General features: G+C 32.5%; 5 protein-coding genes across 10 annotated transcripts; 2 read left to right on the top strand and 3 right to left on the bottom strand.

Moving 5' to 3' along the window:
* The first annotated feature begins 5,815 nt into the window (after positions 1-5,815).
* On the top strand, positions 5,816-8,938 carry LOC107894038 (uncharacterized). 2 transcript variants are annotated; one of them, XM_016819235.2, is made up of 3 exons: positions 5,816-6,499; positions 6,652-6,782; positions 8,063-8,938. In XM_016819235.2, the coding sequence occupies exons 1-3, from the start codon at positions 6,278-6,280 to the stop codon at positions 8,871-8,873; spliced, it is 1,164 nt and encodes a 387-aa protein (XP_016674724.1). In that variant the 5' UTR covers positions 5,816-6,277; the 3' UTR covers positions 8,874-8,938. The 2 variants fall into 2 exon arrangements, with proteins under 2 accessions (XP_016674724.1, XP_016674725.1); XM_016819236.2 differs by having other exon boundaries at positions 8,066-8,938.
* On the bottom strand, positions 7,758-12,188 carry LOC107894040 (ATP-dependent Clp protease proteolytic subunit 2, mitochondrial). Of its 2 annotated transcripts, XM_016819239.2 has the most exons (3): positions 11,474-12,188; positions 10,355-10,811; positions 7,758-10,259 (listed from the first exon to the last, which is right to left on the bottom strand). In XM_016819239.2, exons 1-2 carry the CDS (start codon positions 11,772-11,774, stop codon positions 10,366-10,368), a joined length of 747 nt encoding a protein of 248 aa, XP_016674728.1. In that variant the 5' UTR covers positions 11,775-12,188; the 3' UTR covers positions 7,758-10,259; positions 10,355-10,365. The 2 variants fall into 2 exon arrangements, with proteins under 2 accessions (XP_016674728.1, XP_016674726.1); XM_016819237.2 differs by having other exon boundaries at positions 7,758-10,811; positions 11,474-12,184.
* A 1,009-nt stretch (positions 12,189-13,197) lies between these two features.
* Positions 13,198-14,662, bottom strand: LOC107894041 (60S ribosomal protein L44). The gene is made up of 4 exons (XM_016819242.2): positions 14,496-14,662; positions 13,773-13,952; positions 13,512-13,586; positions 13,198-13,418 (listed from the first exon to the last, which is right to left on the bottom strand). The coding sequence occupies exons 1-4, from the start codon at positions 14,496-14,498 to the stop codon at positions 13,359-13,361; spliced, it is 318 nt and encodes a 105-aa protein (XP_016674731.1). The 5' UTR covers positions 14,499-14,662; the 3' UTR covers positions 13,198-13,358.
* Positions 14,663-16,806: 2,144 nt separating this feature from the next.
* Positions 16,807-19,335, top strand: LOC107894042 (uncharacterized protein YpgQ). Of its 4 annotated transcripts, none has more exons than XM_016819244.2 (6): positions 16,807-17,144; positions 17,441-17,490; positions 17,955-18,052; positions 18,258-18,356; positions 18,650-18,822; positions 18,956-19,335. In XM_016819244.2, exons 1-6 carry the CDS (start codon positions 16,980-16,982, stop codon positions 19,040-19,042), a joined length of 672 nt encoding a protein of 223 aa, XP_016674733.1. In that variant the 5' UTR covers positions 16,807-16,979; the 3' UTR covers positions 19,043-19,335. The 4 variants fall into 4 exon arrangements, with proteins under 4 accessions (XP_016674733.1, XP_040940864.1, XP_016674732.1 ...); XM_041084930.1 differs by having other exon boundaries at positions 18,931-19,168; XM_016819243.2 differs by having other exon boundaries at positions 16,808-17,144; positions 18,635-18,822.
* A 1,764-nt stretch (positions 19,336-21,099) lies between these two features.
* On the bottom strand, positions 21,100-24,172 carry LOC107894043 (cytochrome P450 86B1). Its single transcript, XM_016819245.2, has 2 exons — positions 22,857-24,172; positions 21,100-21,675 (listed from the first exon to the last, which is right to left on the bottom strand). Exons 1-2 carry the CDS (start codon positions 24,078-24,080, stop codon positions 21,280-21,282), a joined length of 1,620 nt encoding a protein of 539 aa, XP_016674734.1. The 5' UTR covers positions 24,081-24,172; the 3' UTR covers positions 21,100-21,279.
* Between the last annotated feature and the right edge of the window lie 2,481 nt (positions 24,173-26,653).

Raw genomic sequence — 26,653 nt, forward strand, 5'->3', positions numbered from 1 at the left:
TAAATGCAGATATACTGTCAATACTTCCTACAATCATATCATCCCATTTCATGCAATGCGATGTAGCAAATTTAATACAATTCACATGTGGTAGCATTTAATGTACTAAAACATGGTGAATTAGTGGCAAAATCATGCTTTTCATGAATTTAGATTAATAGTAATATAGAGCATGTCGTTCATATGGTCACAGGTATTTAGATACAATAGTAACATATATTGTTCATAATTCATACATACATACATATCTATATAAGTAAATAAATATCACATTAATTCGATCAATAAGTGAATTTAACATACTTCATAATATCAGGGACCTAACCACATAATTTAATTCACCAAAACTAGTTCGGAACCTAGTCGGGGATTAATTTGATCAAAATATAAAATTTTGGGTTAAAACTGTAAAATCTGAATTACAAGGGACACATAATCGTGTGGCTAGGCCGTGTGTAATGCCTTAAACTGTGTGGAAGGGTTACACGACCGTGTGACCAAGCCGTGTAACAGACTGAGGCTATGTGGTAATTGCAAAATCAAGGTACAAGGGAGACACGGCCGTGTGGAAGGCTTTGGGTCGTGTGAGATTCAAAATTCCTAGGGTTTTAAGGGGATATGGTTGTGTGAGAGGCCGGGTGGTCCACAAGCCCATGTGGCTAACCATGTGGCCTTATTTCGAGGCACACTTTGCCCTAATTCACTTGTAAAAGAACACACATATGTCTCTAGGTTCACGAATGTCTTTTTTCACGCTTAGATTTGGTCTGAGGTACATAAATATGGTCTTTCAAACGTCAATAACCAAGAGTTAGCATTTGATTTCAAGAATCGACGGCGGTATTGAAACATTCAACAAGAATCAAGAAAGATTTGGAAATCGGGTTTCAAGATTAACGTAGATCGATACTATTTTGATAATTACAAATTCTACTATTAGAAACAATCAGACTTACTGAAATTGGATGAGAGAAATGGTGTTAGCAATAGTAAGATTTGCTACGGGTGGTAGAACGATTCACACTCGGGATTGATCTTTGATTCGAGAGAGTGTAAACAATTTTCAGTAAGGAAAAAAATTATTTGCAAAAAAGAAAGGATGAAAAAAAAAATGAGAAGATACATGGGGAAACAATTATTCTTTAGGTTGATAAGGGAAACCAAAATTCTATTATGATTAGAAAGGGGATTAAATAGCTAAGTTAAACAAATTTAGATGGTTGTTTTGGTAAATTATCCATATTGCCGAAAATGAGAGAAAAAAGGAGAGCGACATGGATAGAACTTAGGAATTAAGGAGAATGGGGTGATGTTTAACCATTAGACTACTACTCAATCTAGGTTATTTTCTACTACATTTAATATGTATACTAGATGGATTTTGCTCTTTAGTTGCTAAAAAAAATAGAAGGAAAATAATGGGAAGAGTGGGGTTTAAACCTAGAATTTCTGAAGGATTTCTCTAATCATCAAGACTAAGTCATTTCTTGGTGATTAATTAAATTTTTAACATTATGTATTTTGGGGTATCACAGTTCTCTCCTCCTTAAAGAAATTTTGTCCTCGAAATTTATCTAGTTTGAATAGATGAGGATACTATTAACGAAACGTGTCTTCTGTTTCCCATGTAGCCTCCTCAACTCCATTGTTTCACTATAGGACTTTAACCAGAAGGATTTGCTTCCTTTTTAGAATCTGTACGTCACATCCTAGAATTTGCACAAGTTCCTCTTCAAAGGACAAATCCGATCGCTCCTCGATCTATTCAATTGGAACGATGTGAGAAGGGTCAGAACGATAACATCTCAACATGGAGATGTGGAAGACGTCATGAATTCGATCCAATTTAGGAGGAAATTTGAGTTGGTAAGCAACTAGATCGATTCTCCTAACACCTTTCGCCATGGGGATACTTTCAGAAAGACTTGGGGATACTTTCAACCGAACCTTAACACCTTTCGCCACGGGGATACTTTCAGAAAGACTTGGTCGTTGTCATTGTACTTAATGTCTTTTCTTTTTACATCTGCATACGACTTATGTTTATCAGAAGTCACCTTTAGTCTTTCTTGAATCATTTTGATTCTACCCTTGGGACCTAAAACTTTTCTTTCACCTAGTTCGGTCCAACACAAAGGTGTTCAGTATTTACGACCATACAATGCCTCATAAGGTGCCATTTGGATGTTTGATTGGAAGTTATTGTTGTAGGTAAATTCGACTAAGGGTAAATGTTCTTCCCAAGTGCCCTGGAATTCGATAAAACAACCTCTTAACATATCTTCCAGAATTTGAATCACTCACTCGGATTGCTTGTCAGTTTATGTTGCACACACGTTAGTGAAATAAACAGTGATGCAAAATATTTATTTAAATCACAAGATCGAACCAAAACAATATAGATATATATATTAGAAATAAAAATTGGATCGAAAATTTTGTACTCGTAGGTAGGCAAAAAAAATCGACTGGTAGTTGAGGCCTATTTTCACAGTTTCCTTAAGACAGATTCGGCTGCTCCTTTGGTGCTGGAGAAACATTGGTTGACTGTCTCCTAAGATACAACAATGAGATGAGCACGACAGTAGCAATACTACAGTGATCAACGAATTGTAACCTTACTTTCTTTTATCACTGGAAACAGGTTTGAAATATGCAGGGAAAAGATCTAAAAGTTTTGGAAATTTCAATTTGTATATCTTTTCCTGCAGATTATTTGGTTTTAAATGAAATTCAAAAATTAAAATATCTTTTGGAAATTTTGACTAATGGAGCTAATAACATTTGTGAATTAAGGAGCCATTAACTTCAGAATTAAATGGGCCATTAACCTCAATTTAATATTTTTTCTTTTAATTCCAAGCAAAATTTGAAGAGATAAGTTTTGCTGAGAAAAATAAAATTACATATTAGGCTAAAATATCCGCAAGCCTAAAAGAGCTTGACATTTTGCATCGCCCATGTCGTTGATCATTGTGGTCGTGCTATTGCCCTACTCATCCCATTGTTGTATATCTTTTCCTGCAAATTATTTGGTTTTAGAAATTTTGACTAATGGAGCTAATAACATCTGTGAATTAAGGAGCCATTAACATCAATTTAATATTTGTCCTTTTAATTCCAAGCAAAATTTGAAGAGATAAGTTCTGCTAAGGAAAATAAAATTACATATTAAGCTAAAATATTTGCAAGCCTAAAAGGGCTTGACATTTTGTATCGCTCATGTCATTGATCACTATAGTCGTGCTACTGCCGTGCTCATCTCATTGTTGTGTATCTTTTCCTGTAGACTATTTGGTTTTAAATAAAATTAAAAAATTAAAAGAACTTTTGGAAATTTTGACTAATTGAGCTAATAACATTTGTGAATTAAGGAGTCATTAGCTTCTGAATTAAATGAGCCTTTAACATCAATTTAATATTTGTCCTTTTAATTCCAAGCAGAATTTGAAGAGATAAACTCTGCTGAGGAAAATAAAATTACATATTAGGCTAAAATATCCGCAAGCCTAAAAGAGCTTGACATTTTGCATCGCCCACGTCGTTGGTCATTGTAGTCGTGCTTCTGCCGTGTTTATCTCATTGTTGTATATCTTTTCCTGCATATTATTTGGTTTTAAATAAAATTCAAAAATTAAAAGAACTTTTGAAAATTTTGACTAATGGAGCTAATAACATCTGTGAATTAAGGAGCCATTAACTTCTGAAATTAATGAGCTATTAACTTCAATTTAATATTTGTCCTTTTAATTCCAAGCAGAATTTGAAGAGATAAGTTCTGCTGAGGAAAATAAAATTACATATTAGGCTAAAATATCCGCAAGCCTAAAAAGGCTTGACATTTTGTGTCACCCATGTCATTGATCACTGTAGTCATGCTATGCCGTGCTCATCTCATTATTGTATATCTTTTCCTACATATTATTTGGTTTTAAATAAAATTCAAAAATTAAAAGAACTTTTGAAAATTTTGACTAATTGAGCTAATAACATCTATGAATTAAGAAGCCTTTATTTCAATATTAGGCTAAAATATCCGCAAGCCTAAAAGGGGTTGACATTTTGCATCATCAATATCATGCAAATGCACCCCCAACCCCAATAAGTTTAAAATTGCACCCCCTCCTACACGTGAAAGACAACATTAATTTAGTCATTCAATAACTATTAAGTTGGTTCATATATATAAACATATTCCAAACTTGATATCTAATCAATGTGGGATTAAGCTTTCTATTTTCCTAAAATATTTCACAAGTAACTTAGTTTAAGTATCAATTTCTCATTCATCACTCAACCATTTTGAGCATATGATGTACCGTTGTAAATGTTTCATGAGGTAGAATATAAAACTATAATTTTATGATTCAAATCTCCACATTTACTAATCAAGACTATGCCTCAAAGCTTCTAAAATTCTATTTTTTTCCAACAATTTAAAAGTTGGAGAAGGGCTATAAATAGTTTTAAGTATTGTATCATTCTAGAAAAAAACAAATATTATAAAAACCTATAAAAAGATTAATGTAAAAATAAAATAAAATTAGAGAGACGTTTCGTTTTCGTGAAATGAGACGAAAGAATGAAATAAATAAAATTTTGTTTTGTACAAAATTAATGAAAAACAAAGGTCTAATTTTGATTTTAATCCACCTATCATGCTGCAAATTTGAATTTAATCAGTTTTCTACACATTAAAAATGTTTACATGCAGTGTTATCAATTTCAACATACAAATAATAATATTATAAGAGTTGAGGTCTTGTTAATAAAAAAAAAGGGGGATAAAAGACCAAATTTAGGTCTAATTTGCCCCATAGTCCCTAAACTATTAAAAATTATAATTATTTTATTTTTAACTTCATGAGTCTAGTCTTTTACTTGACTGATTTAAAAGTCAAAATCTAATTGATAATACTGTTAATTTAAATTTTTTTAAATTTGAATATAATTTTTAAAATAAAACTTTGAATATTAACATACTGCATATTCAAAAATAACAAAAAGTGGTAAGACTTATTCGGAATTGGAGTTGGGAGTTCTTTTTTAGTCCCTAAATAACATGAATTCAGATCTTGTCATCCCTACCTCCCTCTACAAGTTAACCAAAATTCATTAATAATACATCAATTCAAGCTTAACATTTAAATCAGAACTATAAATAAAAACAAAAAAAACTGAATTTCACAAGTTTGAAGACAACAAATAACAAGGACACCAAGTTAGGTCAAATTAGAGCAAGGACATGGAGGGACTAAAACCAGAATTAGACCAAAAAAGAAACAAAGAGACAGCCGCCGAGTGAGCCGACCGACAAAACGGGGTAGGCAAAAGGAGCCGAGGTTTCGGTGGGGACATCCCTACTGTAACACGTATAACCCACCTGTTACTCGTTCCTTAAAAAAAAAAACTAAAGTGCCAAATGCACGTTGTTTTTAAATTATATATTTGTTGTTATTATTACTAGGTCTAATCTATTATCAGTCCCTGTACTTTTCACCCATATTTGAATTTAATCTCTTTCCTTTTAATTCCATCAATTTAATTCTCTACTATTTTGATGTCCAATTTATAGTCGTTAAGTTGAATTATTTGACATTTAAAAAAAAAGTTACTGAAAATAATAACTTTATAATTTTAATATTTGATTTACTTATTTAGTCTAATAATCCAACGTAACCGAAGTCGTGCTTGAAGAATTAATTCTTGATATTAAAAAGTAAAGAGATGAAATTTCAAATATGTAAAAAGTATAGGGATTGAGAGAAAAATTAAACCTTGTTATTATAATTATTTTTCAGTTTATAAATAATTTGTTGAAATAATAAAATATTTAGTTAACCTTCCCTTCCAGTACCTTGACCTTCTCTGCTTCCCTCCAGAACTTTTTATTTTTTATTATATTTTTTGTTTTTTTTTTCATGAAAACAGCGTAGAGGATCCATCATCCATTTTCCCGGAAATACTGGAACCAATGCCCCGTTCCGTTTAACTGCTAATCTTATTCACGATTTCCCCCACACCATATATCTACGTTTTTTTTTTTCATTTTCATTTTCACTTAAAAAAACCGTATATTCCTTCTTCTTTTTTTCAAAAAATTTGGATTCAATTTGGTTTCTTCGTTTCAATGCTCCAGATTTTTTAAATTTTGAATTCAACCCCCCGAAGAAAACCCAAGAATTCAGAGGTCAAAGGGAGGAGACTGATTAGATTAGGGTAAAAGAAAATTGGGATTTTTTTGGTTTTTTTTTTTAAAAAAGGAAAACGGGGGGAAATGCTGATGGAAAGGGAGAGGCGGAATGGCATCAATACAATTGAACAGTACAGTTACGATACGAATGGCCATTACAGTCATTTTTGCAATGATTATAGTCTATTAGAAAAGGATAAGATTCTAAATTTACCCTCTTCAACGATACCGTCCGCCGGTTTCATTGAACATCCCGTTTCCCGGTTCGATACCCTCGCCGGCGTCGCCATCAAGTACGGCGTTGAGGTAACCATGTTCGTCCTTTCATTTCTTTTCTTGCATTCGAAATTCAGGATTCTCAAATAAATTTTCTTTTGGGCCCGTCTTTTATTAGGAATTAAATCTAATTTATGTCATCATTGGTAAATGACAAAATTATTGTTGTTGAAATAATTCAGGTAGCTGACATAAAAAGGATGAATGGACTGGTTACAGATCTTCAAATGTTTGCTCTTAAGACACTCCAGATCCCTTTACCAGGGCGGCATCCACCATCACCTTGCTTGTCAAATGATTCCACCACACCAGGGTATTATGTTTTTTCTTTATTACTTGTTTATGAACTTTACCTTAAATTTTTTAACTCTCTTTGCTCCCTGCATTAAGATGGTTGCATCGTCTGCAATTCGGAAAGGTTTTGTCAAGAAATCGAAAAAAACTCAAGGGGGATTATGGGTTTGTTTTAACAGTCAGTAAATCATGTGTTCTTACGGTTATGAGTTATGACTGGAATTGTTATTTTGGGGTTTGGGGATAACTTAACCTATTGATGCTCTTGTTTCTTATGTTGTAATGTAGTAAGAATCTTAAGCTAGTTCATTTTGATAATAAAGTAATTAGGTGCATTCTTGCTTATTACCCCTTAAGTTATGAACTTCTCTTCACTCCATTAAGATGGTTGCATACAACATAATATGTCTTTTTGGTATTTTCTGCCTACCTAGCTTAGCCTGCAAATGGGAAAGTTTTTGTCAACTTGAGGGGGAAGATTGGTTTGTTTTAAGAGTGAGTAAATCTTGCTTCATAGTGATACCCTCTTTTGATTATGACTTGAATGGTCATTTTCGGGTTTTCGGTAACTTAACCTATTGGCGCACTTGTTATTTGTTACTTATATTGTAATGTAGTAAGAATCTTAAGTGTATTCTTGCTTATTACATCTTAGTAATTCTCATCTTAGAGAACTTCTATTAAACACATTATCATAATATTGCCTAACTATTTGTGTAAACAACATTTAAGGATTTATTAAATCTTTTTTTCTCTCCAACTACCATTGTTGTTCATAATAGTTCTGTAGTTTTTCAAGGTATTTTACCTTCATGTGTGGATTGATGGGGGATGCTTCCTCATCCAACAATATTTGCTCACTCAAACAAACTGCAATTTGCATGTAAAAATTACTGTCTGTATGTTGATTGGATGTTGATGCTCATTCGAATTCGAAACATAGGATTTACAAAAAAAAAAAATTCCGTTGCTTAGCATTATCTTTGGTGTTGGGTTGTTCTATTGGTACCATCCATGACTAATGAAAGGTTTTGCTAATAGAAGTGGTACTGTAGAAATGGCAGTGGAAAAGGCATTACTTTTTGCCTATAAGCCTCAACAATGGTTACAGAGGGTTTTCTGGTCTGTCGTGTCGTTTTAGTCTGCCGATGACTCACAGCACAGCAGTAGTTTAAGAGCTTTGGATCGGCTAAACGATTTCTCTCACCTTTAAAATCCTGCGAGATGCTTGTCTGATCTCTGTATTCCCTTGCTTTATTCAGTTGTTTCAGTTGAGCTCATGATTGGTTTAACTCTCAGCAGGCAAAGCAGTGCCAATGAATCCCCAGCAAAAAATTTGCCAGTCGATTGGCTCGACTCGTTCCAGTCTTTGAGATTGAAGAGTCCTCGAAGGGTCTCCCCAGCAATGAGCTCATTGCAAGGGTACTATGGCCTTAGACCAACAGAAAAAAAGACCATGCCCGAAGGTTTTGAAATGGCACTATACAGGAAGGGTGAAGCTGATTATTTGGAAGATGGTCTGTTCCTTAAACCCTCCTCTTCCAACCCTCTTTCGATGCTTAAACGGAAGTCTAGAAGTGTAGCTAATGGATTTTACGATGAGAATGGTGAAATCCTGGTAGATATCATGTCTGCAGGAGAGGGCAAAGAAGGTGAACCTGATAATAAATCCAATGAGAAACTTATTAGAAGACGGCAGAAATCCGAGGCTGACTTCACTGCCCGCCTATTGAAGGAAGATAACACTGGCAATGCAGGGTTTCCAGCGATAACTGCGAAACAGCTGGCACTGAGATCAAAAGCAGGAAGCCGGATGAATTCCGCGGCAGTCGACGGGTTCAACGTGGCAGCAACGATTTTAGGAGAAGAATGCATGGTCAATGGATATGGGGAAGTGAGGAAATCATCGAGCACATCTTGTTTGCACGATCATCAGGAAAACAGCAGCAATATTGGTAGTAGTAGTTTTTCATCTCTGTGGCCGGTAGCGTCAAAATGGAGCTTGAAGCCTGATTTGCAAGCACTTTCAACTGCAGGCATCAAGAGACCTATTTTTGATGGATTTACGAAACCCATGCCCGCTCGTAAAAACAAAGCGGCGCTTGATTAGCGTAGCGTTTAAAACTGAAATGCCATTTTTCTTTACTACAACCTTGAACCAACTGCTACATGCTAGCCTTTTGAGGAGTAAATATTATAGAAAGAACTAAGGAAAGGAAAAGAAAGGCCATATAAAGAACGACAAAAAGGAAAAAGAAAAACAGTTCATGAATTGAAATTTAAATAATAATTTAATTTTTTTATTGTTTTCAATTCAGTATTTCTTCTTATTCGATTAGTTGAATTTCTAAATGGTTATCACTCCAATAAATTTTTGATTCGATGAAAATTGACGATGACACAGAAAAAGCTTAGGAGAGAAGAAAAGTAATTCTCTTTTAAGATGTATGATCTACTTTCTGGATAATTATTTTATGGTGGGAGTCTCTTCTAATGCGGATTAGAAAATTATCACAGGAAATAAAGTCGTCCAGCAGGTGAATGCAGAAAAAGTTTTAAGAGGCTTAAATTAAATCATAAATTTTGGGAACTGAAAAAACAGTTTTATCATTATATTTATTAATAATTTCATCATTTTTAAAACTCTCAATGGAAAGAAAATCACGTATGAACCTCCCAATCTCAGCTCTAGGGATCTCTACTTAATTACCCATTAAGTTCATATTGTCTCAAATCAAAAACCTTATTTATTATTTAAAATATCACAATATTTATTTTTATAATTAAATATAAATAAAAATTGGATTTTTGCCCATCATATTGGGATCCATGTGGGGAAAGCCTTAACAAGGACAAGAACCTCCAAAATTATCCGACCACTGTTTAGCCACTAAAGGCTTAAAGGCTCTCACCACCACAGTAAGAACCTCCAACTTTTCATCAACAACTCTAAATTTAAATGTTTAGAATTCTTTCATAAGAAGAGCCTTTTGAAATTCAATGAATGTCCCAAAATTAGCAGATAATGGTTTAAAACTTGGGTCTGAAGAATTTCCAAGCCAAAGGTCCAGATAGAAATAGACAGCACAAGAACAGACATTTAAGCTTTAGCTATAAAACTATATGAAACCTGAGGAAAAAGAATCATCATGAAGCTTCATATTTCTTTTGTATAGAGCCTAAAAAGGAACAAAGAAAATCAAAACAACAATACAACAACGAGAATCTTGTTAGCATTTATGATTGAATCTATTTTCAGAATCGAGACCAACGAATGTTTTAATACTGTGGAAGGAATTCTTATTTTTTCACCCAAGATAACCCCCTTTCATGGCAAAAAGCAAATCAAGCCCATCCATCTAATGAATATACATTTGCACTTAAGTGCAAATGATTCTCAAACAAAAACCTTTGAAAGCAAAACTTTATATATGCATCTCATCTGATCTTGTAAAAGTACCGATTGAAATAGTAACCGATTACCTCCCTAAATTCTCTGAAACCAATTCCAGAAGCATAACATCAATCAACAGCCGAAAAACTGCTAGGCAAAGAACAGTTAAGACAATGAAATCACATGAAAGAGCTTACCAGCTCCGATCCTAATTGGAACCTTTGTCTTTGCTGTCTTTGTCGTCTTGGTTATCTTTGGTTTCATTAGCAACAGCATCAGTGACCAGAGCCATTGGCCTTCGATCAATAACTTCATCAATTAACCCAAACTCTTTAGCTTCTTCGGGGGTCATGAAATAATCCCTATCCATGTTCTTCTGAATCACATCGACTGATTGCCCCGTGTGCTTGGAATACAAAGCGTTCAATGCATCCCAAACACGAACGATCTGCTTAGTGTGAATGGTTAAGTCTTTAGCCTGCCCACTGTATCCACCAGAAGGCTGATGAATCATGATGGTGGCATGGGGGAGGCACCGCCTTTCACCCTTGGCACCCGCAGCTAAAAGGAGAGAAGCCATAGATGCAGCTTGCCCCCAACAGATTGTGTTGATTGGAGACTTTATGTATTGCATGGTATCATAAATTGCAAGGCCTGTAAAAATGAATAGGTACAATTATGATTTAAGTCCCTCTGCTGAAATTTGAAATCTTTTTAGTTTATTTTGACATAATTTAGTCCTCTATTTTTAGTAAGCCAACATTAACAACACCTTTAGTCGCATTCAAGTAATGACACAGATTTTTTTTGGTTCGGTCACAGTCACGTCAATATAAAAATCCAATCAACTACGTTCAACAAATAATAAGTTTAATAAAAAAATATTCATAGCGAAAATCCAATCACCTATATTTAACAAATAATAGGTTTACAAAGCCGCCCGAATGCTTAAAAGCTATTTTTTAAAGAAACTCATGTCAATCACTTTAACAGTAACAACTGTGTTATCAATTTGGACATAAGTATCAAAATATCCCAAACTAAAGTAGAAAGTTGAAATTACAATTAGACAATTAATAAATTTATATTCAGCTGAAACCATTTAAAAGAAAATGGCAATTAAAGTGTTGTCAATTTGAACTCACTAAGTATCAAATTTATAGCAAATTAAAGTAAAAGATTTAAATCTAAATGTCAGCATAGTAAAGGGACTAAAACTACAATTAAACCAAAACAGTGTCACTATGGTTGTTGAGAACAGCGCAGAATTGGGTATTTTTCGAATTAGAAAACTGAAAAAAAAAATGCAAAAGTACCTGCAGTGACTTGGCCGCCGGGAGAGTTAAGGTACATATGGATAGGCTTGGAAGGGTTTTCGGATTCGAGGAAGAGGAGCTGGGCAACGACGACATGGGCAGTGTCGTCGTTGATGGATCCATTTATGCAGACGATCCTTTCCTTGAGAAGACGAGAGAATATGTCGTAAGCTCTCTCGCCACGCGAAGAGTGCTCGATCACCATAGGTATTAGGCTGTATTTCCGGTGGACGGAAGGCGATAAGGAGGCCATGGTAGCGGAAGAAATGAGGCGTTTGGTGCTTGAAATAAGGCCCCTCATGGTTGCAGATCTCTGGGTAACGGTTTTGGAGAAGGGGGGAATATGGGATAGAATCTTGGAATTGGGGGAGGTATTACCAAACTACTTTTGTGAGCGAGACTCACAAAGGATCCTTCCTTCTGGACTATACTTCAAGGTAAGGTTGTAAGATCCTGCTCCGTGATCCAGACAACCGATTTTCGGTTTAGTAGATATAAAATTAAGAAAAATAATAAACATAATGATCTCTTCTATAAATTATATAACAACAAAACTAAATATTTATACAAACTTAAATCCATCTCTTCAATCAGATGGTTTTTAACCCATTTTTATTTGATTCTACTAATTTTTTAATGATTAAATCCATCTTCATTTCTTCCATTTTATGATACCAATTTTCAATTATTAACCATGCTTCAAGTCTCTCTCTATTGTTTATTTCTTTTCTTTTTTTATGGGTAAATTATGCTATTAAGGCTAAAGCCTTGTAAACTAATTTTAACAAATATAAAACATAAAAAATTTATATTAATAAAAAGAAAAATAGAAAGAGAAGTAAAAGAGAATGAAAAAAAAAAACACGATAATCAATTATATAAATTAACTTCAAATTTTTTTTGAAATAATAATTTAACATACCACAGCATTAACGATAATTAACGGCTCAATAACTAAAATATTACAATACAACAACATAAATAATTAAAATATAAATAGCTAAAATATAATCTAAATAAATAAAAATGACTATTTTAATAAATTTTCTCAATTTTGATCAAAATCTAAAACCCAACTAAATTCAATTTGATTTACCAAAAATCTCAAAACAATACAAATAACATTTGAAATCGAAATAATCCAAATAAATAAAACTTGGAATAATTTAAAAATATAATAGATTGGAAAGCCGAAGTTGAAATTTAAAATCTCAAAATTAACCAACAACTATTATCACAAATCTAAAACTGATTCGATCTAGTAAAAATTTTAGAAAACCTATTGATCGGATCCAAATAAAGTAATACACAATCATCTCAACTCGTTTTGACATCAACTCAATCCATTCAACATTCAAGTCTACCTAAATTCACACATATATATTACTAAATCTCCTTAAAGCACAAACTCAAATAGATTTAGGTATGCAAGCGCAGTAAAGTAAAGAGACTAGAATCATCGGAATATGAGTACCCAAAAAGTATTGGATCGAAAGGAGGGCCAAGAGAGAGTTAACCTACTAAGTATCTTGCCATCTAAAAAATGAATAATGTAACATGCAAGTGACAGATACTTTATCCATGTCAAATGCATGATCCCAATGATACGAAGCTTGCAAGGTCTTGATTTCATAAGTTTCTTCGTTAAGGGCGTTGACCTACAAGATCTCAAGGAAGTGATGCGAGCTCACAAGATATTGATATAACAAGAACCAATTAGACAATTGCTATCAATGAGTGTGACCGATGCCATTAACCTTAAAAAACACAATATCCTCTTAAAAACAACATTAGAATACTAATATCAAACTTAACAAAACTCCATTCTGCCTGAAGTTCCAAGTAAAAACCCATAACATAAAATTTGACATGAATATCATCACATCTAGAAAAGAGATGTTCCTTTCCCCTTCTTGTCTCCACCAATTTCAAAGTGCTTGCACCTCTGCCACCAAAAAGAACAACCAAAAAGTTAGCTCATGAAACAACATGGATAGCCACAAAATAACACAGTAAAGGGGGTTCTCACTGCACCAACCTTGATCGGATGCTGTGAGACATGCTTGCAACCCTGGCATTGCAGCCGTAGCACAATCTTCTTGGTGGTCTTTGCCTGTTCAACGGATACATGGTCATATATATATGCAAAGGCTTGGACTCTCGAGAAAATAGCACTAATCAAATTGACAAAATGGATAACTAGACATCCCGGAATATGCAACATGAGACTCGTGATCTTTTTCAAGAGTATGTCTAACATCCATTCAAGGAATAAATGACAAGTGACACAAAAATTTACCTTCTTGTGGAAGACTGGTTTGGTCTGACCACCATAACCTGATTGTTTGCGATCGTAACGTCGCTTCCCTTGAGCAGCCAAACTATCCTTACCCTTCTTATACTGTGTAACCTTGTGCAAAGTGTGCTTCCTGCACTCCTTGCTCTTGCAATAAGTCTTCTTCGTCTTAGGTACGTTCACCTGCAATACAGATTCACAAACTAAGCTCAAAAAAAAAAGAAAATTGTTATAAATTTAGCAACCATTCCCTCAAATGTAAACCTAGATTACACTTCATTGACAGCACAAGAAAACAGCACCACCATGACCAAAATTTACCCTTTGTAATCTCATCAAACCCTAGGCTACATTCACTAATTCATCAAAATATAACAAATTCTGCATCTTCACTGGTGATTTCTTGAATATAAGTACCATTAAACGTATAAAATTAAAAAATGAAGTAGCAAACCCTAAAAGTTGTGGAATATATTAAACCAGAAGCAGATAGGCGAAAAAAAATCAGCATAGATTCCTGTAAAATGGGAAAATAAAGGGAAAAAAATCCCAAGTCCTACATGCCACTACGCAAATGTTCTTATACACTAATAACCATAAGCAGGAACAACATATTCTATTAAAACATTTTGTAAGGGAGAATTTAAACCAGATTCAAAATAAGCCCAAAAGACAAATGAGAGCAATCAAAGAAGAGAAAGAATTAGGCAGAGAAAGATAGAGTACCATGGTTGCGGCTGGTGAGAGATGACCCAAGCTCTTTTTCGGTGTAAATGGTGAAGTAGGAAGCAGCCAATTGATGATTTTAACCTAACTGGGGTTTTTAAATGGCTCCCTTCTTAGGGTTGGGTTTTGGGCTTAAAAAAAATTAACGTGAATTGTACCTTTGAATTAGGCCAGTCGGATTTGTTCTAGGGTTTAGTTAATTAAGATTTTTTAAAAAAAAATATTTTAGTTTGGATTAGTTTTTGAGTTTGAATAATTTTGAGTTTAGTTAATTTGTGGTTTGGATTATTTTGAAGTTGAGCGTGAGGTTTAGATTTTTTAATTTGGATTATTATATGTTTTAGTTATTTGAAGTTTACATTATTTTGAGTATTGGTTCCAAATATTTCAAGTTTAATTTACTTTTAGTTTAAATTGATTGGGTTTTTGTGATTGCAAAGTTATAGTCAATTTAAATTGCTTCGAATTTGGAGTGGATGAGTTTGGGATATTGAATATTTATGATTAAATCGGATTGTGTTAAGTTGAGTTTAAATTGATTAAGATTTTTCGAGTTGGAGAATACAATTAACTTGTTTCGACTTAAAATTTAAGTCTAGATATGAGTAAAATTCAATTCGACTTTAAAAAAAAATGAATTTAAATTAATCAGTTCAAGTTAGTTTAGTTATTCAAGTTATCGAATTAACTAGAATAAGTAGTTCGAGTTATTCGAGTTTGAACTCATCTAGAAAATTAGGGTGAGTTGGATGGGTGATTTACTTGCGGTTAGTAAAAAAACAACGGTAACAATGTGATTAGATATTGTAGCGTGAGACAAAAAATAAGCTAAACGTACTGCACCGCACTGCCCATCCAAACCCACACTTAATCAATTTGCCAATAATGGTTTAGTTTAAATTGTTACAGTTATTTTTATTTAACTCAACAAATTTATGCTAATCGACTTAATTTGAATTTTATTTCACTTAATTCAATTCACAAATTTTTAAAATTGAATTTGGTTAATATAATAAGATTATTCAACTTGAATAACTTAAAATTTATTTTATTCAATTCGATTGAATGTTCACTTCTCCTAGTCGAGCCCAATATGAATGCACCAATAAATATATCATTTTCCTTTTGAAATTAATATATGTTCGTATCGATTTATTTTTGATTTACATAAATAAATTTAAATATAAAATATTAATCAAATATGAAATTCTCATTATAATTTTCACAAACAAAAATCTTATACAATACGCGTATTCTTGAAGTTTTTAAATATTTTGTCCTTTTTTTTTGTTTGTTTTATAAGTTATTTAATTTTATTAATATTTAATAATTTTATACTTTTAAATTTTAAAGCTAAAGTTGCTAATTTTTAATGGTTAAACTTTTTATTATTTATTATTATAAGGTAAAAAAAATTGTAGTGCTTTTTTTAATATATTAGTTATGGATTTGTTGATACACAATGTTTTAATCTATATATTTAGAATTGGGTAAAACGAGTCATTATGACTGATATAAAATGAAATTTTTAAACATGTATGAAAATTTTAAATATTTTTTTTTACCTTTTATTTTCTTTCTTTTGTTTGTTTTATAAGTTAGTTACTTCTTTTACTATTTAATAATTTTTCAACAAAATTGTTAAATTGAGGTTAATATTTTTATTATTTTACTTTTAACATTATTCATGAACTCAATTGATGTACAATGTTTAAATCAGTATGTCAAGAATTGGGTAGAACGAACCATTCTAACCGGTACAAATTGATATTTTTAAGAAAGTTAATTAGTCTATTTTTTTATTAAAACCAACTGCTCCAAACATGCTCTAAATCTATGTATTAGAAATTTAGTCTCTCTATTTATATTTCGTTGATGCACAATTTGATTAAAATATGACCCAAATCCCTCTACATTATGTGTATTTGAAAATTAATTCCTTTACTTTTCATATTTTACAAAATTAAGTTTAATTGTTAACAATGTTAAAATTTTCCTACATAAATTCAATGGTGTGATATTTTGAAATAAGAAAATATCACTTGTTAACCATGTAATAAAAATAATGAGATTGGAATGAACTTGAATTTAAGGAAAATATTTTGATGGTATTAACAATTAGACTTGAATTTTTAAATTGAAAGATAAATGATTAAATTTTTTGAAATAAAAGTAAAAGGATTTTATTTTAAATGTACCAGGAGTACAGGGACTTAAAATATAATTTAATTTAATCTTTCAATTTTCATAATCGCTGACGTCTTACTGAATTCCAGCACTTTTAACTCTACACAGCGTATAACCATGACGGCGAGGCCCACATCTTCACTATGCAATGAATTTACCCCAAATGTCCGCCCATCAGTCAAAATCAAGTTTCGCTCTTTATGTATCTCGCCTGTGGAGTAACAAGAACCTAGAAGAGGCTGATCTTCACTCCATTTCGAACACTTTAGACAGGCTAGTTGGGGAAAATCGACGCCAATGGCCATCAGAGACACCGTGAAAAGGGCGGAGCAGCTGGTGGAGACGTCGATGAAAGGGAACGACGCCTCCCATGATGCCTCGCACGTGTGGAGGGTCAGAGACCTTGCCCTCTCCCTCGCACGAGAGGAAGGCCTCTCCTCCAACCCTGACTCCATGGAAATCGTAAATCATTTCATATTTGATTTATTTCCCTTGCCTCTGTGTTTGGGTAGTTTGAAAGAATCAATTCAAGTTGACCCTTTACTTTAAGCATGCCAGCTTTTAAAACTACTGACTCTAAAACTGAGCAATTGATTGAAGATTCAGCTCTTTATTTTCATTATTATTGGTATTTGATATTGTACTGATGATTGGAGCTTAGAAAGTTTCCATGGTGTAATGTTTATTTCCAAAAGCGAAGGTACTAAGTTCTTGCCTACTAAATTTCTCTTTTGCCTTTGGTTTTGTTTCCATGGCAGGTGGAGCTAGCTGCACTTCTTCATGATGTAGGTGATTACAAATACTTGAGGTTTGTATTTCAAGCTTTTGTTCAAAAACCATGTATTTAACCAGTGTTCATGCTCTGGTTAGAGGAACGAAAACAATGTAAATAGCTATTTGCTTGGTACTAATTCAATAGGGGTAGTTTTCTTTGATTGTATATAGTATTTTCAAAAGTTTGTGAATTGTTTGTTGTCTCAATAATTTTATAATAAACCATATGCTAATTGGATTGTTTGTCTTATTGGATTGGATTGCCATTGTTCTCTGATTGAAATCATGCATACTAATGCAAAAATTGCTTGGAGATGGTGATTTCTGGTGACAGGCGTATTAACACTCGTATTTGGCCTTTGGCATAAGAGTTGTCTTTCTCAAATACAGTGGTCCATTATTGCATTTCTTCTAGTTAAGTTATTAAGGTTGCTACCCAAAGATGGTTTTTCATTTGATTTGCTATGAATGTGTGAGTTCTTCTACATTGGCATGCAGGGATCCGTCTGAGGAGAAGCTAGTTGAGAATTTTCTAGAGGAAGAAGGCATAGCTGAGAGCAAAAAGATAAAGATATTAAGCATCATAAAGGGAATGGGTGAGTTTGAGTTTATTTCTCAGGCTAATATTTCTTCCATTTATGTTTTTATTAAATTTAATTCTAGTCTCTTAGTCATTAAAACATCTTATTGTCAATCTTATACAAACAATGAATGTCAAGTAGGCTTCTAAGTACCCTTTTCTATGTACTTTTTTCACTTCATATTTAAATTCGAGTATGATAGACGTTGTGGTTATTACAGGTTTTAAAGACGAACTTGCTGGTGTGGGGAACCAGGAATTTACCCCTGAATTTGGGGTTGTGCAAGACGCTGATCGTCTCGATGCAATTGGTGCCATAGGTAATTTGCATGTTCTTCACGTTAATTTATTCAATCTCTATGTTAGCTTCCGAAGGAAACATCTCATAAGCTCTAACTCAAGACAGTTTCATTGTTTATTCTTGGCTGGCTTGAGTTATCGATTCAGATTTCTTTTGCCTGTAGGGTGGTTTATACAAGACACTGCAGGGTGTACTTACTAATATGCTTGCTTACAATTACATAAAGATATCTATACCTTTTTTTTATCCCCTTTGCTCAACATGCAAAAAAGACTAAGATGTCTTGAGCTGAACCAGAGTTCTTCGGTTTAGGAATCGCTCGCTGCTTTACATTTGGTGGAAACAGAAACAGCGTGCTTCACGATCCTGCTATCCAGCCACGATTGGACTTATCCAAGGAACAGTACATGAAGAAAGAGGAGCAGACTACTGTGAACCATTTCCATGAGAAGCTTCTTAAGTTAAAGGATTCGATGAAAACTAAGGTACCCCGATATGCAAGAAAATTTCCTTATAACCGGAGTATTATATTACTTTAGGTATTCATACATATGCGTATCACTGGTTTTGTTAACTTTGACTATGCTATTGAGTTTGCGCACTGATGGAAACTTCCAGGCTGGGCTAAGGAGGGCCGAGAAAAGGCATAAGGTCATGGAGGAATTCCTTAAACAATTTTACGCGGAGTGGGATGGGAAGGCCTGAAATGAGGTGATTTTCCTTCACCTAGATATATACTAAGCAATCACCTTACAAACTCTGGTTCTGATAATGAAACAATGTTTTGTTGGGAATAATTTCAATTTTCAAATGGAGATACTGTTGAGGACATGTTGTTGGCTAAGTTACTTCTGCATACTATTTCCGTATTTTCTACGATCTATACCTGGACTACGATTTGTGTTACTATGTCTATTATGACAAGTCTCATGCTTCTATAGAATATGTATCATAACTCTGCACTGTGCTTTGTTATGATTAAGATTTAAGTTGGTTTACAGCACCGCTGACTAGTTCATTTTTTGTAAGCCCTGATATCATTAGATGATAAATAGATAGGTTTTTCTGCAGGAGCTCTGCATGTATTAGTCTAATCCATGTATTTTGCTTCATTAACTGTCATGACCCGCCCCGCCAAGCCTCGAGTACATAATTCGGAATTGTTCTCTTTTGAGTACTTGCAAGTTCCTCAAGGTTTTGTCACTTTCAAATACACTTCCACACATTTAAACCCGAAACGTAACACACTAAAAAGGGTATTCTATCAAACTGATTATGTACACACGCTCGGAGGACCAAATCGTAGCATTTGTGTTATATACCTTCATCATCATCTACCTAGGAGATCCCATGTCAGCCTAGCTTGTTAATAAAGGATCAACAACTTGAGTCTATCCAACTTGGACTCCAAGCAACTCCGAACAAGTAATTTAAAAGTAACTTAAAACTTATTAATAAGTGTTGGATGCAATAGTAAAACATATATTTAGGTTTAAATCTTGAAAATAACATTATTAGGAGTAAGGATTAGCGTTAAATCAAATTGAATGAAAATTTTGTGTTAATCGAGTTGATTAATCTTTTTTTATCATTCTAATTCGATTTGAAATTTTCTCGAGCCGAGTGAGATGAAATTTGAATCGAATATATTTGTTCAAGTTAAATTTAAAAAAAATAATTTTGGGTCCTTGTAATCATTGTCACCTAATGTAATCAAATTTGTCCAGCGTAATCAAATTTGTTATTAATTTTTATACCCTCATAATTTATTTATTAATATTTTATATATAAGTTAGCTTCTTTGCTTACATAGTTGCTTCAATTATCTTTTAATTCTTGTCATTGTGTATTTTGAAATTAAAAAATATATTAAATGTAAAAAATGTTATTTTTTAATAAAAGTTATTTTAAAAATAAAATGTAAAATTGATACCATCGTAAAATTTTAACACATTTTGTGGGAGTAAAATTTGGGGGGTGATATTCAACAGAAAATGGAGGGGGGGAGGATGGGTTTGGAGTAGAATGGGGTGAGATAAGAGGGGAATAAAAGTTTTGGGGAAAAATAAAAAGTTTTAAAGGTTGAGGGAGTAAAATTTTAGGGGAAAGTATTTAAAAAAATTGGAAAGGGGGTTTGGGGTAAAAGGGGGTTGGGATGGGAGGGGAGCACAAGTTTTGAGGGAAAGTAAAGATGTTTGGGAGTTTGGGATAAAAATGTAAAATATTATAGTTTGATATTCGATTTATTCGAATTCAAAAACCAAACTCGATTTGAACTCAAAATTTAAAAAAAATTCGAGTTGACTCAAATAATTCGATTAGTTCAAAATTTAAAATTTTTTTTTTATTTTTTTCGAGTCGAATCGAGTTTTGTTCACCCTAATTAGGAGAGACAATCATGAACTTCAAAAAATTAGTCTTAAAGGAGCATAAAATAGATGTAATTCAAAATAATCTTATAAGAAAAAACAAGTCGCAAAATTTGAATAATCCAAATTTAAAATGGCTTGAATTTAGACCCGTCTAAGTGAAGCTTTATACTTTGACATATATGGATATGATTTTGAAATATGTAAAAAGATTGAGTATAACACAAAAGAGATACATAGTTGAATAGTTATAAAAGTTTATGCAAAATTGATCTATAATTTTTATTTAATTATTAAAAGTTTTTTTTATTAAAAGTGATATCTAAACTTTTAATTTTGCATTATTTTACCTTAAAAGCCCAATTTTGGCCAATAAGAATATGACATGCGGCATGTTATTAATTCGTACTCTTTCTTGAATAAAACAAGAAGAAATTGATAGTTTAGATACTTTATTTTGACAAAAAAAAACTTTAAGAATATAAGTGAAAAAAACAATTTAGTTTTGGGGTTACTTTTGTAAATAAACCTTCAATAAAAGAAAATCAAATCCAACATTGAAGGGTATCTCTTTCATTTGAGGTACTCGTAGAGCCCCGATTCGTGGCGGTTGATGAGGTTCACCATAAGCCCATACTTCATGTACAATGTCAATGCAATTTTGGGTGCAACAAGATGACCTTTCACCACCTTCACGGTGTAGCGGTATAGGATGGAGGTGGCGGTGAACTTCATCTGGTAAAAAGCGAAATCTTTGCCTAAACAGAGGCGAGGACCGCCATTGAAGGCGGAAAACTTGTAAGCTGACTCGCTCATGTAATTGCCATCTCTTAGCCATCTCTCTGGTTTATATTCTTTGCAATCTTTTCCCCAAATGGATTCTATTCTTCCCATTGCGTAGATTGCATATACTACTTTCGTTCCTGTCTTTGTTACTGTTCCATCGGGTAATACGTCGTCTTCAACAGCCTGAATAACGACCAAAATTACTGATTAAATCACAGGGCGCTAAACTTATAATTTTACCTCTGGCCAATAAGTGTATATACTTTAGCACACAAATGTATTTAAAAATATTATTAAAGAAATAATTTGAAACTAATTAATAATACATTAAATATGCATGATATTAACATTAAATTATTTATCATTATAGTGTTTAATTAATGGTGGGTTTGAATGGGCGGTGTGGTGCATTTAGTTTACTTTTTGTTTCATACTATGGTATCTAATTTCACCGTCACCACTGTTTTTACACTAACAATAGGTAAGCGCACTGCCCATCTAAACTCACCCTAAGTTACAAACTCAATCAAATGCATTATTAATATTTATATATAAATGATAGAGATAATATATTGTGAATGTTAAAATAAAATATATATAAAATGCATTAAAATGAAACTTTTGTGAGCGGTAAATTTAAGAATTTACTAATACAATTGACACCGTTTAAATCTCATAATATTTATATTTTTATTGTTTTTTAAATAAAAATATTAAAATACCCATAAATAATATAATACATTTTAATTAAAAAAAAAGATATTTTCGTAACTTTTACCTTAGCTAAATTAATAGCATGTTAAGGCCTAATTTAAAAATACTTTTTAAAAGTACTTTTAAGTCAGTTTTTAACTTGGGAGGAGCACTTTTTTTCTAAAAAAAGAAAAATCAGTTTGTTTAAAAATACTTAATACTAAACATACTCTAATTCATGAAACTAATTTAACCAAAAGATTTATTAATAATATAGTGATTAAGAGCTCTGCCTATAGCCCTGCCAATATTACATAAAAAAATTCTAATAATAAGAATTAAATATAATTAAATAATAATAATAAATTTAAAATCGAATAATTAATATTGATAGCATTTATCAATCAATCCTAATTTAATTGCTTCTCAGCTACTCCAACAAATCAAGTGTCACCAAAATTTTCCTACATTCAAATCCAAAATACTACTACTTAAAAAATCTAATTTAAAAGCCAGAATAAAAAATTGATGATAATCAAAACTATTTCAAAAATTTTAAAGTTTATAATTAAAGGAAAATGGTTAATGTATATAATTTTAGTATTTAATTTAAGTAAAAAAACTGGGTATGAAGCAAACATGGTGGTACCGAATTCGGGAAAAAAAATTACCTCCTTGAGATCAAGAGGTACAGAAGGATACAATCTGAGGGCCTCTGATAATGCAGCTTGTAAGTAATCCATCTTCTTTATCTCCTCCGCTTTAAATACCAATTCGCCATTTTTTATCTCTTCCCTTTCCTCAACAATCCCGCTAATCTCTGCTACAATTTTTTCTTCCACCCTCGGGTTCTTTCCTACCAACCAAAAAAACCAGCTCAACGCCACCGCTGAAGTATCTCTGCCGGCCAGTATGAAGTTCACGCAGATATCTCGCAAAAACTTGTCGGAAAATGGCTTCCCTTCCTCGTCTTTTGACGTCATAAACACCGTCAACAAATCTGATCTTTGCCGTGCTGACTCTGACAGCTCCTTCTTCCTCGTTTCGATAACTTTCTTGGCGAATTCATCGACGTCCTTTATCAACTTTTTCAGCTTCTTTTCCGACCCCAAATCAAGGCACTTCATGGTTTTCCACACCCATGTTGGGGTCACAAGCCGGAGCGCCGTCACCTCCGTCGCGTCCTCGAACGCTTTAGCGAACGGTATGTTGGGCAACTGGGGGATTAAGCACCCAGGGTCGACCCCAAGGGCTATAATGCAAACGTTATCGAACGTTAATCTCAATAGGATATCTTGGAGTTCTATGGGGATCGATTTGTTTGTGGCATTTTCTAAGATAGGTAACAGCCTAGCGTGGACGAGCTCCGCCAATGACTCGGTGGTTAACCGCCGGAACTTAGCCGAGTGAAACTCGATGCTCGCCGCTTTCCTCTGACGTCGCCAAGTTTCGTCGTCGGCACTGAATATCCCATCGCCGAGGAGGTCGCCAACATTTTCGCGAAAAGATGGTCCTTTGGGGTAAACGGAGAACTTGGTCTTGAGAACATGCTCAAGATTCCTAGGATCGGCAGTGACCACGAAACTTAGGCTACTAAACCATGGACCTATAAACAAAAAAGTTCCATTCTGCTGGCAAACTATGTGGGAAATCAGCTCAAAAAGATCGGACCGGAGACCGGATATCAAAGTCGGTAGCATGCCTAGAACTGGCCATACGGGGAGCCCATAACGTCGTTTCTGCCTCAAGTAATGTATAGCAATGAAGACGATAAGGGCAAGGATAAGCTCTACGATATGAAGATGTAAGAAAAACAGCCACCGAGAAACAAATATTCCGGCAAAATTATCATCGTATTCGGAGGAAGTTAGGTTGGTATTAGGGTTGATCGTCATGGTTTTGAGATGATAGGAAAATGGAATAACTATTAAGCTGATTTTGCATGGCGAAAGACACTGCGTCTTTTTTAAGGCATGCCTTTTATTGGCGTGCACGTGGCCTTGTCCACAAGATGATAAAGGATCGACAAGAGTCTATCCAACTCTAACATGTAATTTAGAAGTAACTTAAAACCTATTAATAAGAGTAGGATGTAATGGCAAAATCAGATTGAGGTTTAACCTTGAAAATAATACTGTTAGAAAGGTGGTTATAAATTTTAAAAAATTAATTTTTAAAGAGTATAAAATAAATGTAATTCAAAATAATCTTATAAGAATAAATAAATTGCAAAATTTGAATAATTTAAATTTAAAATAACTTGAATTTAGACATATTTAAACGACAGCTTTATACTTTGTGTAAGGAATTAGTTAGTCAGTTAGGAGGTTAGGAAAGTTTTTTTTTTTTGTTTATAAAAAGATAGCAGTGGATGTTAACAAGATATTGAAGATAGTTTTATTCATCATAATCTTCTTATTATCATTTCAACACTTGTGACTATATTAAGTTATAAGTATGATATGATTTTCAAATATCTAAAAAATAGAGATACAGAGTTGAACAGTTATAAAAGTTTATGCAAAATTCATCCTCAAACTGTATAATTTTTATTTAAGTATTAATTTTTTTTTATCAAAAGTGATACTAAACTTTTAATTTCACATTATTTTACCTTAAAGCTCAATTCTGGCCAATAAGAACGTGACATGCCGCATGTTATTAATTCATACTCTTTCCTGAATAAAATAAGAAGAAATTGATAGTTTAGACACTTTTTTGACAAAAAAAAAACTTTAAGAACATAAGTGAAAAAAGCAACTTAGTTTTGGGGTTAATTTTGTAAATAAACCTTCAATAAAAGAAAATCAAATCCACCATTGAAGCGTATCTCTTTCATCTGAGGTACTCGTAAAGCCCCGATTGGTGGTAGTTGATGAGATTCACCATAAGCCCATGCTCTTAATCTGGTAAAAAGCGAAATCTTTGCCTAAACAGAGGCGAGGACCGCCGTTGAAGGCAGAGAACTTGTAAGCTGATTCGCTCATGTAATTTCCATCTCTTAGCGATCACTCTGGTTTATATTCTCTGCAATCCTTTCCCCAAATGGATTCTGTTCTTCCCATTGCATAGATTGCACCGTTCCATTGGGTAATACGTCGTCTTCAACAGCCTAAAATGACGATAAAAATTTCTGATCAAATCACAGGGTGCTTCTTTTATGGTTAAAATATAATTTTACTATTAACCTTTTCATTTTTAAAGGAATTAAACTTATACTTTTCAAAGAAATTATAAATGCGTGTGGAAACTATAAATTTAGAACACAAACATGTTTAAAAATAACATGAAACATATGGTTTGAAACTAATTAATAATAATACATGAAATATGCGCCATACTAAAATTAAAAAAAATTAAAATTAAATTATTTATCATTATAGTATTCAATTAAGTTACAAATTCAATCAAATGCATTATTAATATATATAATGGTAGAGATAATAAATTATGCATATAAAATAAAATGTATAAAGTACATTAAAATAGAATTTTTGTTAAGTAATAAATTTAAGACTTTACTAATCTGATTGACGCATTTTAACTCTCATCATATTCATATTTTTATTAGTTTTTGTTAAAATAAAAATACTAAAATACTCGTAAATAATATAATTTATTTTAATTATGAAAAGATATTTTTATAATTTTTATAACCTAGTTGGTGTCTTTAACTAAATTGATAGCTTATTAAGGCTTAGTTTAGAAATAATTTTCAAAAGTGCTTTTAGACCAATTTTTAGCAAGGACTTTTTCACTCAAAAAACAACTTGTTTAGAAATACTTTTGTCCCAAAAATATATTTTAGAAGTAATATTAAGCACATTCTAATCCGTGATACCAATTTAATTAAAAGGTTTATTAATAATATAGATTTTACCATTTACATGATTAAGAGCTCTGCGGCTGCCAATATTATAAATAATATAATAATAAGATTTAAATATAATTAAATAAAAATATAAAAAATTATAATCAATTGAATCGAATTTTTTTTTGAAGTTTTCGGTTTTTTTTTACTAAACTATCAAAATAGTCACTTTTGTTTACTTTAGGTTATATTTTATTCATTTATATTTGAAATATTATATTTTTGCAACTTATATTAACATGTTATAATATTTTAATTACTGAGTCATTTATTACCGTTAACGATATAATGATAAATTGACATGACATTTTAAATTATCATTTCAAACAAAACTGGATGTGCATGTGGGACTGTTAGTTTTGAAACCTAACTTTAAAGCTAAAACGGAAAACATCAATGAAAGTTGAAGCCTCCATCGAAGGTTGGGATTTAGTTTAGGTATAATAATAATATATTTTATGTTTATTTAAATTTGATTTAAAATGAGATGTAGGTCATATTTTTTTAAAATTTACATATGTTTATAAATTAATATTTAAATTTAAATATTAATTTTTTTAAGAATTTATGTTATTTTTTATTTAACTTTTAATAATT

The sequence above is a fragment of the Gossypium hirsutum genome, chromosome A13 (assembly GCF_007990345.1).
Source record: "Gossypium hirsutum isolate 1008001.06 chromosome A13, Gossypium_hirsutum_v2.1, whole genome shotgun sequence".
Taxonomy (NCBI): domain Eukaryota; kingdom Viridiplantae; phylum Streptophyta; class Magnoliopsida; order Malvales; family Malvaceae; genus Gossypium; species Gossypium hirsutum.

Excerpts from the sequence above, each read along its gene's own strand:
- LOC107894041 (XM_016819242.2), bottom strand. Across the intron at positions 13,587-13,772 it reads AACCAGTCTTCCACAAGAAG|GCAAAGACCACCAAGAAGAT; the intron begins GTAAATTTTTGT and ends TCCGTTGAACAG. Across the intron at positions 13,419-13,511 it reads TCTCACAGCATCCGATCAAG|AGGTGCAAGCACTTTGAAAT; the intron begins GTTGGTGCAGTG and ends TTTTGGTGGCAG.
- LOC107894038 (XM_016819235.2), top strand. The coding sequence starts at position 6,278 with ATGCTGATGGAAAGGGAGAGGCGGAATGGCATCAATACAATTGAACAG. Across the intron at positions 6,500-6,651 it reads CCATCAAGTACGGCGTTGAG|GTAGCTGACATAAAAAGGAT; the intron begins GTAACCATGTTC and ends GAAATAATTCAG. Across the intron at positions 6,783-8,062 it reads AATGATTCCACCACACCAGG|CAGGCAAAGCAGTGCCAATG; the intron begins GTATTATGTTTT and ends TTTAACTCTCAG.
- LOC107894043 (XM_016819245.2), bottom strand. The coding sequence starts at position 24,080 with ATGACGATCAACCCTAATACCAACCTAACTTCCTCCGAATACGATGAT. Across the intron at positions 21,676-22,856 it reads TACCTCTTGATCTCAAGGAG|GCTGTTGAAGACGACGTATT; the intron begins GTAATTTTTTTT and ends GTCGTTATTCAG.
- LOC107894042 (XM_016819243.2), top strand. The coding sequence starts at position 16,980 with ATGGCCATCAGAGACACCGTGAAAAGGGCGGAGCAGCTGGTGGAGACG. Across the intron at positions 17,145-17,440 it reads ACCCTGACTCCATGGAAATC|GTGGAGCTAGCTGCACTTCT; the intron begins GTAAATCATTTC and ends TTTCCATGGCAG. Across the intron at positions 18,053-18,257 it reads AAGCATCATAAAGGGAATGG|GTTTTAAAGACGAACTTGCT; the intron begins GTGAGTTTGAGT and ends TGGTTATTACAG.
- LOC107894040 (XM_016819239.2), bottom strand. The coding sequence starts at position 11,774 with ATGAGGGGCCTTATTTCAAGCACCAAACGCCTCATTTCTTCCGCTACC. Across the intron at positions 10,812-11,473 it reads CGGCGGCCAAGTCACTGCAG|GCCTTGCAATTTATGATACC; the intron begins GTACTTTTGCAT and ends TCATTTTTACAG.